At 45.9% G+C, this 19,571-nt stretch overlaps 1 protein-coding gene across 9 annotated transcripts in view; it reads right to left on the bottom strand.

The window, feature by feature from the left end:
- scrib (scribble planar cell polarity protein) overlaps positions 1–19,571 on the bottom strand; it is a 58,291-nt gene that overhangs the window by 26,346 nt on the left and 12,374 nt on the right. For all 9 annotated transcript variants that reach the window (XM_084565743.1, XM_084565741.1, XM_084565739.1 and 6 more), the window contains exons 2-15: positions 8,612–8,729; positions 6,618–6,696; positions 6,200–6,289; positions 5,236–5,292; positions 4,894–4,957; positions 3,717–3,791; positions 3,465–3,609; positions 2,894–3,012; positions 2,545–2,744; positions 2,149–2,315; positions 1,777–1,904; positions 1,466–1,591; positions 1,209–1,394; positions 751–1,119 (exon numbers count right to left, since the gene is read on the bottom strand). In XM_084565743.1, the coding sequence (XP_084421869.1) occupies positions 751–1,119; positions 1,209–1,394; positions 1,466–1,591; positions 1,777–1,904; positions 2,149–2,315; positions 2,545–2,744; positions 2,894–3,012; positions 3,465–3,609; positions 3,717–3,791; positions 4,894–4,957; positions 5,236–5,292; positions 6,200–6,289; positions 6,618–6,696; positions 8,612–8,729 (1,923 nt within the window). The remainder of the gene's footprint in view (positions 1–750; positions 1,120–1,208; positions 1,395–1,465; positions 1,592–1,776; positions 1,905–2,148; positions 2,316–2,544; positions 2,745–2,893; positions 3,013–3,464; positions 3,610–3,716; positions 3,792–4,893; positions 4,958–5,235; positions 5,293–6,199; positions 6,290–6,617; positions 6,697–8,611; positions 8,730–19,571) is intronic.

Below are 19,571 nucleotides of genomic sequence, written 5' to 3' on the forward strand. Positions count from 1 at the left end.
CTGACGTCATCGTTTTGAACCCAGGCGGATAAGCCCGTTTGTGATTGGCTCCAGAAAAAGTGGATCGGCTGCAGGAGAAATGAATGTGTGGGTTTCCAGCCTGATCTGACGGCGGAAAAGAATCCGCCGTCAGATCAGGCTGGCGAAAGCCAGACTAGCTAGGTGTTCCCAGTGTGCAGTGATCAGTACCCATCAAATCAGCGATAGGGTTATGGAGCGCATGCATGTCGGGAAAAACGGACACTGCATGACAGTGGTCTCTTTCAGGGGGATAATGTGCCCTTCTACAAAGGCAAAAACGTTTCAGGACTGGATTGAGGAACTCCGCAATTAGTTAAAGGTGCTGACTTGGCCTCCAGGACTACTTTGATCTCAATTTTATCAAGCATCTGTGGGACAGGCTGGACTAACAAGTCTTTGCATGTTGTGAGATTGAGCCACAACATGACAACATGCAGGACTTATAAGATCTGCTGCTAAAGCCTTGGTGCCAGACACCACAGCACACCTTCAGAGGGTCAGGAGGTCAGGTGGTCATAATGTTAGGGCTGATTGGTGTATTTTTTCAAACAAACAGAAAATCTGAAGCATAAATTAATATTATTTGCTGATTTCTGCTTACTATATGTCCTGCTGCACTACTTACAATATGCAAATGCAGGTGAGAATGTTTTTCTACTTATAATATATAACTCTCCAACCCCTCCATTCCTGAACTACCTTCTACCAGCGTCAGGATCTCTCTTTTACCTTTACTTGACTGGAGTTGACCTGATGCCGGCTGTCCTCCAGCTCCTCTATCCTGTGATGATGTTGAGGGGTTCCAACGCTTTGCTCTTCCTCATCCTCCTCCTCTTCCTCCGCAGCCCGTGCGGGAGAGTTCAGGCCGTCGGGACTGAAGCCCTGCAGCAGCGCGGCCACGGCCTCGGGCTTGGGCAGCTTGGTGATTTTGAAGTGCTTCTTGTAGTGTGGCGTGTCCTTTCTGATCAGGCGCTGCTTCTCCGCGGGAAAAACTGGCCTCTCGTCTTCCTCGTCGCTCCTCTCGCCGTCCTCCCCGTCGTCGTCGTCGTCCTCGTCCCCACCACGGATGATGGGTTCTTCCGCAAAGTGCACAGTGGGCTGGAGAAAAGAAGACACCAGATTTTAGAGTTTGGCATAAAATAGGCGATTTTTGTTCGCACCACGGCTGAGAGGTTTCCAGTATTCACCTCAATATACTCCACCTCCATCTCGTCCAGGTCTTCCTCCTCGTGAGGGGAGTGGCCGTCCACGAGGTCCTCCCTCTGTGAGGCAGCGGTCACATTTTGTCTGTCCTCATGGGAGGTGGCAGACAGTGTGCTATTGGACACCTGGGAGTCGTGGCTCTGATTGGAGAGGTCACTTAGACGTTTCTCCTAAAAACAAAAGTGCAATTTTCAGTAATTCAGCATCTACTAGCTCAGCAGAAAATAAAATTAATATGTACCTGTGGGTTAAGGGACTCCTCTTCTCCATCAGTTCTGGACGTGTACGCTTCATTCCTCCTCTCCTCGATCACCTTCTTCATCACCTTCAGCTCGCTGGGGTGCGGCGTGGCTCTGCGCTGAAGGCCCTGAGGAAAAGAAAAGATTTATTCAACCGAGGGCTTTGGGTGCCTCCAATTTTCAGTCATGAGCAGCTCTAACAGAGACGTTTTCTATCAATGCTGATGGGCAGGAGGGCAGGACGTGAGAAGCCTCTGAACTGGAGGGGCATAAAGGGGACAGGATATGAGTCTGCGTTCTTGCGTTCGCTCACTCTGCGCTCTGCTGCAGCTTCATCATCCTCGTCCTCAGCCTTGGTCTCTTCCTGGAACTGAATGACTGACACTCGGTTCAGGTTGCTGTCTGTCCAACTGTCATCCACACTGTTCTGCAGCAGGTTCTCTGAGGGGAATGAGGGAGAGCGGAGGAGGAACAAAGAGCGGTTCATTTTTACACACAGAATTCAGAAACTTTCAAAACACAACTGTGGTTTTAGCAAAACATCCTCCACGTATACGATGTTACACAACTTTCCAAGACGCCACTATGACTTGACAAGAAGCCACTGGTACAAAACACCAACTTCCTCTTTTTATTACATGCAGTGACAACAGTAAGGCAAGAAAATCATTTCACAACTTCTCACCTAGGCTCGGCGAAGGTTGCTGGGGTAGTAAATAACAGGTCAACACTTTCTCTCCTGTTCGCTCGTCATCCTCTGTCTGGAACTTGAGCATGGGCTGCGACTGGTTCTCTGCGAGCCACATGGCCTTCAGATTGAGGTTTGTCAGGGCAAAAGGCAAGTTTTGTAATCTGTCATGGAAGAAAGGGTGAGATAAGATGAGCTTTAACATTACCTTTCCTTTCAGCAGCTTTGAAAATACATCTAAATATAGTTAACGACCCAAATTAAAAGGGCAAAACTGGAGGTGGAATATCTTCGCAAGATGCTGGGCTTCTTTGGCAAAAGCATTCGGTCTTCAACCCTAGCAAGAAAAGCTGCTGTGCAACATTAGCAGCTCAGGGTGTTAAGTAACAGTACCTGTTTCCAGCCACATCCAGGACATGCAGCTCAGTGGCATCTGCAAGCTCAGCAGGCAGTTTGCCGAGGCGGTTGTCTCTTAATGAGAGAACGTTGAGGCTGGCACAGCCGCCCAGCTCTTTGGGCACGCTGCCCAGCCGGTTGCGGTCTACATTCAGATTGGTCAGCTTCTTCAGCTTGCCCAGCGAGCGAGGAAGTGACTTATTGGGGAGGGAGGGAGACAGAGGCCATTAATAATCAGTGGTATAAATAATGAAACTGTTGTTAATGTTGTTAAGATATTAATGGCTGTGCATTAAGTCCAACTGGGTCAGTGCAGGGCTTAAGTAAGTAGCTTATGTCATCCTACCTGTAAAAGGTTCTCTGTCAGGATGAGCTCCGTGAGGTTTTCACACTCCCCTATTGAATCCGTCAATTGGGTCAGTCTGTTCTGATCTACCTTTAGGATGGACAGCTGTTTCAGACAACCTGGAGACAAATCACAAAACCATTTAACAAACTGCAGAAATAAGACAGCAACCATACAATATAACGGGTTACTACTAAAGCCAATTTCTGAACCGTTTTTACTGTGATCAAGTATATCTTTATCTTTTTGATGGGGTGGCCTGTCTGTGTGTTGTGTGTGATTTTTTTTTTTTTTTATAGGGACCCACTGGATCAATCAATAGGAGGTCAAATACAGATCACTCTCTTCACTGGCTTCATTTTTCCAGTAGAGGGCAGTGTTGTCGTTTAACAGCTCACTGACGCACACAAGGGGTCGATGTCTGTGTTTACTTTATTGACACTGCATTTTGAATAGAACAAAGAACAAAAATACACAAAACAAAAACATAGCTAATGGCATTTTTATGGGGTCCAGACAGGGTTGCTATTAGTAATATAGTATGCTGTGTTTCCATAAAAACGTTTTTCACCTATGCTGTCTGGAACGACCTCCAGGAGGTTCTGTGTGAGCAGCAGGTCTGTGAGAGCAAGGAGGCCGTTGAGCTCTGAGGGAAGCTCCTCCAAACGATTTTCTGACACATCCAGACACACCAGTCTCCGAAGGTTTCCCAGCTCCTGTGCACACACAATTACCAGTCGCAGTGAGCCTCAGAGGCACTTCACAGCTTTTAATCTATCTTACGTTATCTCTACAAGCGTCTGCGTTCAAAAACTGTACTTACTGGAGGTAAAGAGGACAACTGGTTACGGTCTAGCCACAGCTCCCTCAGGTTGGGAAGAGCACCCAGAGTGTCCGGCTAAAAAAAAAGAAAAAAAGAGAAGAAGTGGTACATTTAGACTCGAAACAACACATAATGAAATTACGCTACATCTGAAAGCAAACAGAAATCATGTGCCATGAAATACATGCAATCTGTACATGAACTAGACGTCTACGGATGATTATATTAAAGAGTTTCTGACTCTCTGCCATCGAACGTGGCCTGCAGCCACAAGTCGGCTTTGACTGAAGCTTTGTTTATACTCCCGCAACTGTTTATGTCGACCGTGAATGCAGCTGAGCAGTTCATGGTGGAGTTGGAGCTATTAAATGCCGAACATCAGGAACTTAAATCACCGCAATGCACGAAAGAGGAGAGATGTCCGAGTAGATGATGCGTAGGAGATGGGAGAATTTTCTGTGCTTGTACCGCCATTAAGAAATGAACAAGGAAATTAACTTCGGACTAGTCACAGCTGTTGCATTCTGCGTTGCTGCAGCATACAGTTACATTTCTGAGGAGGTGCATGTCAGGCTGCAGCGTATATCCGCCAGAGAATCGTAAATCTGGCTTTAATTATGATCAGAGTTTTCAGTTTGACTAGATTTTGTCAAAACTGCTTCTTATTGTTTAATCTGCTCTTAAGAAATGAACAGATCTTCACTGAACATCTTCTGTTTTGCATTTGTTATTTTTTACGTCTTTGCCTCACAAGTGTAGCTCAAATTTAAGTTAAACTTAATATAAAAGACGTATAAAAGAAAGCACGGAGAATGTCATCTGACAGACAAGCAGCCAATGTTTCATCGTGATGTCAACTGTTTGCTCAGCCTCCGCCCTTGTCGGGTCACGAGGCATTGTTTATTCTATCCTACGGAGGCAGGTGGGCGTTCCCAGGCTAAAAGCAGCGCTCACTCTGGGGTACAGTGCGAGCAGGGCCACAGTTCTGACAGAGCAGGGAGTTTGAGGTAAACATGTGGTGTGGATCATAATTACTGCCGTAGGAATGTGAGAAGGATATTTGTGATACGTGTCACTCCGAGTGGTGTGTGTGTGTGTGTGTGTGTGTGTGTGTGTGTTGCACTCGCTAGTTATTTTAACTCTGTTGTTAAAGTATTCAGTGACATGACAGACTTACCAAAACTTCCAGTTCATTGCTGCCTAGGTCCAGCTGTTCCAGTTTTACCAGGAAAGAGAGTGATCTGCACATAACACAGCACAAGTGTTTAATTAAAAATAAATGTACCCTGAAAGAGCAATAACATTGCAGTCATTCACATGAACCGACATATGCAAGGAATGTTTTTAATCCTGTGCTGCTACAGGAAACTCACGGCCCTTCGCCGATGTAGCGCTATTTCCTAAACTACAGCATTTGTGCATAACGCTGTGACAATAATTGGACAATTGTTCTCAATGAAGGTGGAGAATCTGAAAAAACAACCCCTGCTTGTGTACACTGAGCAGAGGTGACACTTACGTGGGCAGAGACTTCAGCAGGTTTTCCCTGAGCTCCAACGTCACCAGGTTGGCCAGACTGTAACAACGGGAGTGGAAGAGGAGATGGAGTTGGCAAGAGAGGCATTGGGGGGGAGAGAGAGAGAGAGAGAGAGAGAGAGAGAGAGAGGAGAAGCAGGTTGGTTAGTCAGATGGCAGGTCTGTTCGTCTGGGCTGCCTGGCATGGCGAGGGGCTCTTCAATCTGTCTGAGCGCAGCAGTGGCCCCGAGCCCAGAGACCGGCAGCCTCAGAGCCCACTGGGACACAGAATTACACTCCTAGAAAAACCTGTTCAGTCTCGTAATATGAAGTATCAATGATCTAACCGAGTAGGAGCACTTTAGGCGTTTTTATGCCTTTATTTTGATAGGCAGTGATGGAGAGAGATGAGAAGAGATGAGGCGAGAGAAGGGGGATGAAAAACAGCGAGGGGCGCAGGTTGGGGTCAAACCAGTGCCGCAGTTTTTAACCAAAAAAATTAACATTTGCTGTTTCTCAAATAGCAGTGTTCTCCATCAAGGCTGCAGCTGACAAATTCTTTCAGTTAATGTATTGGTTTATCTATAAAACACTGATGTGAAAAACTGTGAAAAGAACACACAATACTCTCCAAACTGTTCTGTTTGACCCATAGTTAAATCACAAATACATTTAATTTACAGCGACATAAAATATAGCAAAACCTCTCAATTAAAAGCTGAAAGCAGCAATTTTGTTGCCATTTTTCCGACTAATTAAAATGGACTTATAAATAAAAGCAGTAGGTGTTTTGCCTCGTGATAAATTGTCTTAAATTATTTGGTGAAACACTTACAACATCAATTGACCACCAGAGATTATAGGTGTTAAAAGCCCTTCTACATAATTATGATATGAAAACAGATCTTTAACTATCCAAGAGACAAACACCCAATTTTATGCTGTTCTATTATATCTACAGTACGTACTTTCCAATGTCGTTGGGCAGTCTCTGTAATGACACGTCGTTGAGAGCCAAGTGAGCCAGCGCTCGGAGCTGAGTGAAACCATCCGGCAATCTGAGGCACAAAGACAGGAGGGGAATCAGTGGAGAAAGGCTTTTTAGGATTTTGTTGCACACTGCATGGGATTACTCGACTCAAAAACTGGCACTCTAGATATTCCCCATCTGTTCAAGTATTCAGCATCAAAGCATCGCTCTCTGCGTACAGTAAAACACATAGCGATGCACAACTACAGTATTTTCGCAAAGTTATTAGAGCAAACAAATCACACTTATCATGCTTAGTTGGTCAAAGCTGCACAGGCGCCCTGCTCCCGCTACTGTAACTGGGAGGGTATGACGTTTGCGTTTTCTCACAGTGATAAAGAGCCGAATCCTCTTACCTGGAGAGGGGGTTTCCACTGAAGTCTGCGATCTCCAAGGCCCTGCAAAACTTAATGCTCTCAGGGATCTCAGGAATGTCTGCAAGAGGAAAGAGGAGAAGGGAGGACGGGATTCAGAGTCATGTACACACAGACGTAGAGCGTCTATATGCTATAGAGCGAATAATTTTAAGTTCCTTTTAATCACAACCAGACGGCTACAAACAGCGAGGCAGAGAAAAGAAAAAGGCCACATTGCCTTGTATCCACGGTTCAGGCTCTTGACACACTCAGTATCAGCTGAGTATCATTTAAATAGTATTGTTGCTGACCATGTCTATCTCTTTACCACCACCTATCTTGTGATGGTTCACTGTAATCAAATGCATCCATGTGTCCAGATCCAAGAGAGCATCACTAGGATGTGATGGAACGGGAGATGCGCAGCCAACAAGTCTTCAGCAACTGTTAGATGCTATCATGTCAATAATGACCAAACCATCTAAGAAATGTGAGGCTGAGGCCTCGTCCACACGTACGAAAACGATATTTTCCCCCTTCGTTTTCCCTGGCATCGTTTCAAGAATATCTGCGTCCACACAGATCCGTTTCAACACGACTGAAAACGCTACTTCATATTCCAGGCCTATAGGTGGCGCTGTTTCAGTTTCAGAAATTCACCAAAAACGGAGAGGAAGAGGCGGAGCATGCGCACAAAGCTTGAGCGCTGTTTACAAATCGGCTTTAGAAGAAACCAAACTAAGGAGAAATTATATTTTGCCCTGGTAACCCTAATAGGCTCAATATCTTCTCCAGCAGGAACACGAGCATGTAGTCCGCCATTGTTGTTGATGTTGTTATGAGACGTCTATAAGAGGTGGAAGGCTGCTCGAGGGGTGTGGCGATGACAACATCGAAACGCACTTCTCCGTTTTTGCCGTCCACACGAAAACGCTAGAGGTGCGTTTGCGAATTTTTCCACCCTGGGACCAGGTTTCAGAAAAGTGCGTTTTAGGGCAATGCGTTTACAGGATTCGTGTGGACGATCGGCCAAAACGATGCAAAACATCTGCGTTTAGACCAAAAAGCGTCTCCGTGTGGACGGCCCCCCTACTAGCAGTGAGTGTTGGCTAGGGCCCTGCCTCTCTATCTAAAGAGACATCCACTGTTCCCTTGGCATTGGTAAGGGATGTGATCTTAATGCCTCCACTATTACTTGGCACCCTCAAAGTAAATCTGAATCAAACTGAAATAAGTCATTTTCCAAAAGTAAAAAGGTAGATAATTGAACCTTACCCACACTGTATGATAAGAAGGTTATAAGATAGCTCATACTGCAACAAATAGCTTAAATGTGTCCAGTGCTTACGTATGAAAAAGGCACAGGATGAAATCTGACCTACTGGCCCCATCAGATAAAGACCTTTCTCCACTGTATGCTGCAGGTGCGTGTTCAGAAGTCCCTACAGAGCCGGGCAGCCCGTCGCTGTCCCGCTGCAGGAGCAGGGATGCAGACAGGCAGACAGATGGGAAAGGCCCTCACAGGCCACTGCACACTGCTCCCACAGCACTTGATGCAGTGTGTAGCAGAGCAGATGTCTCATATCGAGCACAGAGGCCCTGCCTGCCACGCTGTGTTTGTGTGCAGCCTTCAAGGACGCAGAAAGGGCAAGGTATTCGTACACTACAGCAGAAAATAATATAGCAGGACTAAATGAAATTTGAGTTTCATCTTACCTCTATGTAACATGCGTGACTAAGAATCAGCATTTACTTTTAGCTGCTGCAGGAAGCTGAATTCAAAGGATAGGATGATCTTATATAAATATCAGTTGTGCCTGGGGTTAGACTGGATAATCTAGCAAAGAGAGCTAGCTAATATTTATCCAATGACTGCTGCTAGTATGTTGATTCTCAGACTGATTTGACTATGCTCCTATTGCTCAACACCAAATGGCAAACATTTGTTTTGCACGCACAACTTCCACACACATAGTAATCATGTAAATAAGTACCATTTCTGGAGATGTCCAGCTCCACCAGCTGCATGAAGTTGGCCACATCAGGAGGGAGTCTCTGGATCTCATTGTCACTCAGGCCGAGCTTCCGAAGGTTCAGTAGTCTGAAGAAAGGCTGTGGAGACACGTGAAACCACGTTAAGCGAAAAGATAAAAGTGGCAGAATTGAGACGGAGATTCTGGCCTGCCAGGATGCGAGACGCATTCGCACATTTGAGAACAAAGTTAAAAACCGGTCAAGCATTAAGTGTAACTGCAGGCTTACACACACATTATGCCAATGATTAATTTCCTTATTGATTAATCCAGAGAACATTTCCTCTTCCATTAACAATTGAAAAAACAACAGAAGAGCTCAGTTTAGTTCATGTTTTCCTATCAACAGTCCACAACCCGAAGATATTCAGTTTTAAAAATAAGAAAATAAGGAGGAAAACTCCACATATTAACATATTTAATTATTCCAATAATCCACTCATAGATTAATTGGCTAATAGGTTTGATTATACACCCTGCAAGCAAGTACATTAGTTCTCTAAATGTTGTGGGGTGTCCTGCCTGCCTTAACAATAACCGTATAGTGAACACACAAAGCATCCAGTATATTCAGCGGAGGGCCGTCTCGAGAACTGCTTTCAAAAACAGCCCATCCTCATATTCCCAAAAAAATACCTCCTCACCATGGCAACGCCAGCCAAACAAAGTGGCTTTCGTGAGGAGAGCTTAGGAAAAGCGCTGCGACTGTGGCCTTGCCAAGTGCTTTCACAAGAGCCCGGTTGTTGGACAGGACAGCATCCAGAAACATTCCTCTGCTGGCCGCTCTGTGTGTGTGTGTGTGTGTGTGTGTCTGTGTGTCATCTGCCTTTCAGATGGACAGACAAGACGGGCTGGCGAGGAACAGCACGGGTAACAGGCCAAAACTATGCAGTTATTAACCCCTCAATCAGATTCTGGTTGTGCGGCACACAGAGGACCCACTGTGTGTCCTGTCAAAAACAAGACACTGTAAGGGAGGAAGACTCTTAAGGAACTTGCCGACTTGAGCTTTCTTGGGTAGGAATTTGTGCAGACGCATTATTCAGGGGTGCTTTCTGAATATATGGTGCACAGACGTCTGCAAATTGGAGCCTGGACGTTAATTCAAATTAAACCTCAGGCTACGAGCAAAGTCATCTGACGCAAATAAGCGCCAATTGGCAGAAACCAATTTACTAAACTGAAAAATCAGACAAATTTCAAGCTCCTCCTAGTCTGAACTGAGCTGTGTTCCTGTTACACCCCCGTCTACAAATAAAAATCATTCTATGAAGTGCATCGTCAGGATTTTATCTGACAAAAGCGTAAAGAAGGCACATGTACACACGCTCAACGCAACGTGCCGGGAGACAGCTCTACAATTACGCTGCCAAGGAGACGAGTGCTTTAGCTCAGCTCCACTCTGCTCCTCGATGGCGGGCTGGTCTTAACTAGCTATGTGTGTTGTGTTTAGACGGGAGTGCGAGGTGACTAAAACAACCATCAAGTGTTTTTCTCCAGAATCCGTGCAAGACTGCTCATGCGGGTGCTTTCCCAATATTCAAAACTTCCCAGAATTTGACTACAACTTCATACTCGGCTGAAGGAAAATGAAATGGGGGGGGGGGGGGGGGGGGATAAATACGGAGGAGGAGATAAATACGGGGGAAGGACGGAGCCAGAGAGAGACAAAGAGGGTGTTGGCTCATTGAAAAGCAGGTGAGAGGAATCAGATGGCAGGAACAGGAGCTGAGGGCGACCATGTGACCAGGGCCAAGCCCAGATGGGAACCGGCCCCCAGGAAGGGAGGCAACCTTGCTGGCAGAACAGGTGACACTGGGAGGTGAAAACCCTCTCAGGGCGGGGGGGATGCTTTGAAAAACTTATATCTGAATAGGGAGGGGCATTACTACCGATTTCCTGACTCGATTCCATTTGGCTCGGTGTAGATTCATTTAGAGAGATCTGTTTTCCTTAACCATACTAATGTTGTCATTGGTTTCAGAGGTTTGTGATATTTCCGCAATGTTCTACCTCTAGTTGCCACATCTTGGCTTTGTTTTTGTTGAACTCATTGCTGTCTGTCACTTTTTAAATCCAAAATGCTGCCACACCTCAGCTTTAAGGCGTGACTGCGATTCAATCTTCCAAAACCAGCCTCACACCAAAACACCCATGATGCAAATACAAGAACCTAAAATCCATATTTCACATCCCTGCAGATACTGACTGACCTCTCAGTTCCGACGATGAGGCATTAATATCATTATTCAGACCAGCACTACCGGACAATCAGCAGTTCTTCCATGCAAAGCGTTCGCATCAGTGCATTCCTCTCCACTCCTGACATTGTCCGGGGCTTGATCAGTGGATCAAGTTAGACAGTAATGCAATCAAGCCTGTGAACAAGTAATTATGAACACTCACAAAGATGGCCATTCACTCCTGAGTGGCCTCTTGCAGACAGGGCTCGTCTGTGTGTTTTCTAGGACGCAGCTGTCATGCAGTGCTCAAACCATCTTTACTCGAGCACTGAAGCAGAGGACCAATATTTATTTAGAACGGGTTCTTCTTTGCTTAAGATGCTTGTGTAATCCGACACAGTTTACTTAATTTCAAAGTAACACGTGACGAATCTTTTTCCTTTTCGCCAAGTCTGACGGCGAAAACTAGACGCGACCGATGTGTTCTCAGATCGAACAATGGAGAACGAGCAGTGAAGCACGGGTCAGCGGGTCAACTGGAATAACAAGCGGGAGCAGTGGGATTTACTGTACCGCCACTGACTCTTTATTGTCTCGGTGAGCCGAGGCAGGCCGCTCAGTCACTCAGGCAGGCCTTTGTAGAGCGTGTACAACCTCCGAGTGAGGCAGCACATTAGTGGGAAACAGTGTGGTGCTCTTCCTTTACTAGGAGGCTTTAATGAGGCCCTTGCATGAGTTATTTGTACAAGGAAGGGAGTAACGGGAGGATGTATTAGCGTGGAGCACAAAGGAGGGAGAGGGGAGGAGATACAAGTCAGCAGAGGGCAGTGTGGGGTCTCAGAGCGGTTACAGTAACGCACGGACTTCCAGTCAGCACAGCCCACAGCCAAACAACTAGTCGGTAGTTTTGCTCGTCGCTAAAGAAGGCAGAGACAACCATGAGAAGCAAATATTTAAAAAAACAAAACTGGAAATAACCTGCAGCTAACAGTTAATAAGTCATGCAACAGGAAAATCTTTGTTTCCTTAGTATATGGACAAACTAGTTCTACAGAGAGGGACACACGGTCAACTTCACCTAACAGCATTGGCAGCTAAATCATCAAAATGCATGTGATTTATTAAATAAGACGTCAAGTCCATGTTCCCCTTTGAACAGCCTTGAATTCCAGAGGAAAAAAGTAGCAGGTAAATTAAATTAAAGGCGGTCAGGACGGCCATGAGAAGTGACACAGCTGCACAGATTCGGCTGAAGATTTCACAAGGGGGGGACTGGGTCTGTGTAGACGTACAGATACACCAAACTGACATCAAAGAGTTACCGGCAATGCAGCGAAGGCTGCGTCCGGACCAAAAAGTTGCACTTGAGCACACCGCGAAGGCACAAAACGTTTTGTGTCTGCGCGAACGGAATTAACTTCTCACAGCAGCAGGTGGGCGTAGTCTGTATTGTACAAGGGGAAACCAGGAAGAGCTACTAATCATCATCTGCTGAGTCACGCTGATCACTTGGTCTATGGTTTACTCATTCTAGATGATCATGTTCCTCTGTGTGCCCTTTAAATTTTGTCGTTGCGTTGTTTACTTTTGTTTTTCCTCTCGTGACCTGATTCTCAAAGCCCAACAGCCAATCAAAGTGACCTCTTTCACCGACTTGCTCCGCTGCCAGCTCAACACGCTGAATCAGCTGAAACGTCGGCGTCAGAGGGAGCAAAGGACGCACAAGAAAAATCTTACAGCCACAGGCGCTCGCCAGAAAACAGCCGACCTTCGGTTTGGTGCGTTTTACGGCACTAACATCCTTTAAGCTGGCGTGAAATGGGGAATTTCAGAAATTCCTCACTGTGATATAATGAATGAAGACTGGTCACCCACGAATCTGTGGCAGGGAGCAAGACAAACACTCCGGCTAGTACAAGACGACTGGCATGTTTGCGGACAGCGGCAAGTCTTATCTGCATCTCTCCGCCTCGCTTAAATTCCACTCAGACCAAGTGTGTTGACGTGCGTCAGAATGTGTTTGCATCTGTGCGTGCTTGCGCATTACAGTCATCCTGTAGAAAAGATCCGGCGCTGTAGGTCTTTACGTTACACCCCACTGTTTACAGAGCCTTACTTTGGTTACGGGCTGCCAAGCGCTCCGGCTACAGTAGTAAGACCCAGCGCGTGGACGTCTACGCGATAGGGCAGAATGTTAACATGCATACTTGTGTATTAGCGGCGGTTGGTGTTTGTGCAAGAGTGTTTATGGGCGTGTTTATGTGCGTTGGAAGAGACTGTAAATTCACAGAGGGGAATGTTAATGTTTGCAGACCTCACATCAGTCCGGAGAACCCAATTAAAAATGTGTCTACAGATATCCCAGAAGCAAAGCGTGTGTGTGTCTGTGTGTCTGTTTGCGTCACTGAACTGTATGTTCCCTGTATGAGTAACTGTAGGTGCAGTGAGAGCAAACTCCATGTTCACAGAGGCCGCACTGTTCCAGTCAAGTGACTCCATTTAGCTTATAGTTTCCCTCCGATCATGCCTTCTGACTACAGACAAGAGCGTGCAGGAGATTGCAGATAAACTTCAACCCCCTTCTTAAAATGTGGGCCGCCTCAGCGTTTAAAAATGTTACAGCTCTTTTCTGTCACGGCAAGAGCAGCTTGCATAATTTCTGCAGAGGCAAAGACAATTCAGTAAAGTGAAACTAAAAAAAAAGATCTGATCAGGCCTGAGCTTGCCTTCAGAGGCATTTAATCAATGAACCCCCACACATGAGTCAGTCCGAATTTGCCAGAACGAGGAAGTCGGATTACGTACGACCGTTCAATCCTTCTCTTTACTCTAGCACGCAAATGAAATTCCTATTCACACATTCCTGAGCTTCTTAATCTTGTGCCAAATCTGCCCTGTCTGCCTGGTCCTTAGGTCCCCCACTCATCCAGATATCTATTCTTTCACCACACTGCATGCACACCACCGGGGTGAGGGGCTCAAAGAAATAGGAGGGGGAGAGCGCATTGCTTTTGTGCTGGCCTGGTCTCTTTCAGTGTCGGGGGGGGGGGGGGGGGGGGGAATAAAAAGCAGAGAGGATTAGGTTGACTGAGTAACTCGGACGGTCACTCGAAAACGCTCATTAGTACACAGTTGTTTCTATAGGCAGCAGCAGCAGCAGCAGCAGCCATTGTTGTGGAATAAACTCATGGCATACTTTAACATTTGGTAGTTTTGTGTTGAGAATTAGTCTTCCTTTTAATATCTTCAGAGTTACTGGAAGATAAAAGCAGCAGCAGCAGGATGAATCAGTCCTTCCGGGGCCAGAGCTTATCGAGCAAGACGGCCTGGTGTTACTTTGCCGTTTGGCCAAAGCGTCCCCATCCCCCTGTAGAGCACCGTTTGAAGCTCCCAAAACTTCTACACATGAATAACATCCTAACGGGTCTTCTTCCCCTCCTCCTTCCTACTGTTCCACCTCTCTGGGTTCCCTCCATTTTCCTTGGCAGAAGGACAAAGGCCAAGCAGCCAGTCCCACACAGGGCTGTCAGTCAGAGTCCAGCTCAAGCTGCACCCCTCCCCTCCCCTTCCTGCAGCTCGGCCAGGGGATTCCTCCATTGTCCCAAAGGGCACCAAAGAAAAGCGAGAGAGAGAGAGAGAGGGTTAGAAATGGGAGGATGAAGACTTGAAAGAAGAAAGTGGTAACGGATAACAAAAGGCAGGAATGGCTAAGAAAGATAGAGAGAGTGAGGAGAACAGCAGAGAAAAGAAACAGAAGATTGTGAGCTGAGAGAAAGGGAGTGATGGTGGATTATTAATGAAGAATGGAGGATAAACAATGGCCTCCCACAGTTCTCTGGACACTCTGCGCCGTTAATGGGGACAAAGACTTCAGCCACTGACCAAAAAATTGTCTCAACGGACTACATACTCGCAGCCCCTTTTCCCTGACAAATGAATAATGGCGTTTATTATGTGGTTTAGTCTGGTCTGCGGTGTGAGTGTGGAGTGATATGCCCCCCCCCCCCCACCATACACACACATCAGACTCAACAATACAACCGTCCACCGACGCACAACCGTAAACCTACACACTACTTCCTCCGCTCTCGCCCACTGTCTCCCACTCTCCCTCTGTTTGAAGCTCATGTGTGCAAAACAAACAAGAACAAATCCTCAAATCTACCAGCACTTCCCTGCTTAACTTTATCTGTGCTTTTCTGGGGAATACCATTAACTCCAAAGACACAAAATCTAAAGGGTACATTCAGGAAAGTGGGAGTATTTGTCTTTGTATCACCAATTAATAGTGATTTGTGTAATTTTAAGAGTCCGCGTACACGCCTGAGTGTTTGTGTTTCACTTAAGTGGCACTTTTCAGCCCTGACCACCCTTATCCGGCTCCAGTCCCCCCCGGGATGGAGAGGCCACACAGAGAGAAGGGCGTGGTGAAGCCTGCCTGCCTGCCTGACAAACTCCGTTCCTACACCTGTCCCAGTGACTTTGATCTGTGCGGAGGGCAAACACAGTCGATAGTCAGACCAAAAAAAAAAAAAAAAAAATGTCTGAGCCTACCCGTGTTTATTGGCGGACTTGAACTAAAGTAGCAAAGATCTGGTCTGGAAATGAAAGCGTGAGGAGATAAAGCCAAAAACTACAAATGCATTTTTAATTTTCCCGGTAAAATAATAAGTCGAATTATGTGAAACAATACATTTTTGAAAATCAAAGTTATATTTCATCTCTCTATGCATGTTCGGCGTTTGTTTTCTGACTAGATGAGCCAGTTTAAATAGAGCTGTAGTTAAGGAAAAAACTTTAATTTTATATTTTATAAAAAGGTATTGACACACCAAACCGACTGAGGTCTTTGAACACATGGCAAAGACTATAGAAAACAACCAAATACATCATGAAAGACTGAACCAAGAAGGGTTTCTATTAGCTGGGAGGCTAGGGAACAGGATTATCTATTATTTATTTCTCATGGGAAGAATTTCTACGACTTTGCATTGCGTACACGTACCCTTTCTGAAATAATGTTAGTAAATAGAAGAGTGTCAGATCTTTCCAACATGACAAAGTCAATTTAAAGCAATAACTTTAAAAATACATAGCAATAGCCCTCATGAAACCAAGCTAGCTTATCTGTCAGTTATGTTTCACGTGTAGCTGAGAGGGCAAAAGTCAGGAGTCGAGCATTGGGGGCACATGTAGTAGAAAACATAATGCTGCTATTTCTCTGCTGTCCTTCCTGAAGGGCAGGCACAAAGTCTATGTCTGCATGCTTCTGATTGTGTATATGAATGAACACTCGAAACAAAAAAAAGGGGGAAGACTGCCGTTAAGAAACAAGAACTGCTCAGGCAAAGAGGAAACCCTCTATTAAAACCATAATAGAGCAGCCGACCATGCAGACCTCACACTAACCACTGGAGCATCAGTTCAGCCTGGCTGTGTTTCCACAGATCTGCTATGAGTGCAAAAGCCTTTCCAAAAAAATAAACAACAACAGCAACAACATGGGGGTTTGCCTTTGTCCCCGTGCCTCCTGGGAATGCAGTCGGGTTTGGGTGAGTCGAGTCTGAGGAATGCTCAGATTCCTATTAGACAGCTGGATCTACCATCCAACAATACAAAATAAATAGAAAGCCTGTGTCAACCTGTGTCTATTGAGGTCGACTAAACAAGGAAGATTGAGAGGGAACAGGTGGACATGACGTTGTATGTCTAAAAGGTTCCTCCACACAAATACACTAAAGTGCCCCTCTGTGAGTATCTACAACACTCTTCTCACTGTGCTCCTCCTACGCCACGGCAGGCTACAGCGGTGTAAGTTTTTATACCTGTGGGCTGGTGTGTAGGTTTTGTTGGAGGTCAAAGGTATGTAGCTACGCCGTACCTACAGCTTTTTTTTTTTTTTTTTTTTCTGATGAAGAGACTAGAGTATAATAAAAAAAATAAAAATGTGACACTCTCTGTAATGCTCTCACCTGAGGAGGGTGATTGTTTCGTGCAGTTAAAGCCATTTTAAGCCACCATTTTAAAAATAGACGTGTAATCCCACAGGCGCTGCCGTATTGGTGGGCTAATCACTGCTTTGGTTACTAAAACTGTCACAGCAGAAGAGCTCGCACTACCAATTCAGGGACACCGTGTCCAGAACCCTATCACAACACAAACACAAGGAGGAAGAGAAGAGATTTGCAATCCAAACCAAATTCAAAGTAGCAGCCAGATTGAAAGCCTCAACCTTAGTCAGAGCTGCTTCCATCTCAGGTTTCATACAGCTCATCTTCCACCTGAGTGAAACAATCCCAACACTAATGCAACACAATCAATAATTTTATTGACAACATTAGTGAGCGCAGGAAACAATATTAACAACTTAAAAACTATAAAGTGCTATGTGTTAAGGGGAAGGAGGAAACGGCTCTCGTGATGAACAAAGTCTATACAAAGAGGGGTGCGGCACAATCAGCAACACTGACTGGAAATGTAAATGATGACTGCTCCTGCAGGTACGTGGGACAGATATTGGCGTCAAAATGAACACAAAGGGATAGCCCAGTGTTTTGTTTCCAGCACTTATTTGCTGACTTAATAATGAGGAAAGCAAGTAGCACACTGCGGCCGTTCAGACTTTGCTGTTCAGCTGAAGTAACGGTCTGAGATTCTCTAGCTATGCTCTCATACCGCAGGAATGAATGAGCACACAGGAAGACCACAAACTGTATAGGAGGCCCTCCACCTCCACCTCCACCTCCACCCCTTGTCCCTGACTTCGTCACATGATCTCTCATTCTCTTTCTGTGTTCCCACAAACATGACACAAAACCAGAAGCGCCATTGTTTATAGTCCACAGAGGACGTTTGGCTCTTTCCTGGATGGGCTGGATCCGGTATGTGCTGCCTGCCAGCTCCCAGTCTGTCCCGTAGTGGAGCCGTGCAGCAGGGGATGACCATGGCAACCAGGGTCTCTCACCCTGCATGGCTCAGGCGTTGTATATACACAAGTAATTTGCTGGCTAGTTAGTATACCATCAACACACACTACAATCAAAGCCGTTAGCGACAGTATAAGGACTCTGTATCTGCTTGATTTAACATAAACAGACCAAACTGGAATAGCCTCGGCGGGGAGATAAGCATAAATACAAAGAAAAATAGTTAGAAATGAAAGGCGGCAGAATACTTCACTTGAGCTTTTATGTTAAGACTCACAGGGGGAACCAAAGCCTCTCGATGGCTGCAGCTTCTTAGCATCCTTTACTACAGAGACAATATTGAGTGTTACACCTTTAAAAACTAATTTAAGTGGCGGCGAACGTTGCGAGTGCAGCAAACTGCTTCGGTACAATTGGCTCTTTGTATGTGCCCAGGTTGTGGCCTCCCTCACAGTATCATGTGGCTCAGTGTCTATCGTTCTCCAGTAACGGTCTGGTCATTCTCCCTCTTCGCAGCCGGGCTCACCGAGGTCTGTCCCGTCTCTGAATTTCAGGAATGTTCCCCCGACTATTCAAAGCTAATACAGCTTCACTAGCGTCTTCTATACAGTATATACCCTAAGATCAGCTTTATTCGTCTGCATAAATCCATATATGACCCAGACATGGGGCTAGAACAAAAGTAACCTCGTACTGCTTAAACATGAGCTCAAAAACAACTGTCAGTTTTATCTTGATCCAACAAATCTGGACTACACAACGGCTTCCTCTCTGTTATTATTCATGTCCTCACAAAGAACGCCGAGTTCTGTTGCATAATCTCACGTGTGGCTTGTCTTTAATGCGGATGTATTTAGATATATATATATGCATACACATTTGTAGCACTGTTGGTACGCAATCTACGCAAGCAAGCAGAACAAAGTCCCCTCAATATAGATGACTGATCTAGCATCTCACCCCCAGTGGAAAAATAACTGCTCCACTTTAGGTGTTGCTCTAAAGTGTCACTGCCTCGCTGCTGCAGCCTTTTTCAAAGTCCAAGGACAGAGTGAGAGTGTGGCTCTGAGACAAGAAGGTCTACTCCCTCCCTCCCTCTCTCTCTCTCTCTCTCTGCTTCTGTTTGACAGCTCTGGCTCGGGCAGAGGCCAAGGTTGTTCTGTTGCGAGCAGATTGAAGCAGAACAGCGATGTCCTCCATGCACACACAGCTTGCGGAGGTCTGCAGTGACAGGGAAGCCCCAGCCCATCTGGTGTCTCTCCCTGACAACACATTGCGTACGTGCCACCGCATCAGGCAAACCGCTGGCCCTGGGAGATCCATCACCTTGGAGACCAGCATTTGTTCAGCGAAGAAGCCAGGGAAACAAGGAGGCAGAAACCTCCCTAGTGACGCTCCACTGACGGTGAAATGAAAACCGAGCCTTGCCCGATTCAGATGCGTTATCTGTCCAAAGATAAACAGTATGCAAACATCCACACTGTATAAGCAAATGGAAACGTCACTGCGCTGTAATCTGGGTCCATGTCGGTTACCATTTCATTTCTGTGTTGTGGATTTGTCTTTACTGTAAACATTAGACCAGAGAAACACTCAACATTTGAGCACATAACACTTATCTTCAATACAAGACAAGGATGTAGTTGCATAGGATTACAACCCAAGCCCATTAATATGTCACAGAGACAGCATAATTACAGAGTCGTCTACAGTCCCCTCCCACATGACTCCAGAGAGGATCAACGCCAGGAACGAACCAAAACACGAGCCCTAGGTCTGCAGGCGAGCACACGCACCGATCACCAGCGGCTG

This window comes from Chelon labrosus, assembly GCF_963514085.1.
Source record: "Chelon labrosus genome assembly, chromosome: 18".
NCBI lineage: Eukaryota > Metazoa > Chordata > Actinopteri > Mugiliformes > Mugilidae > Chelon > Chelon labrosus.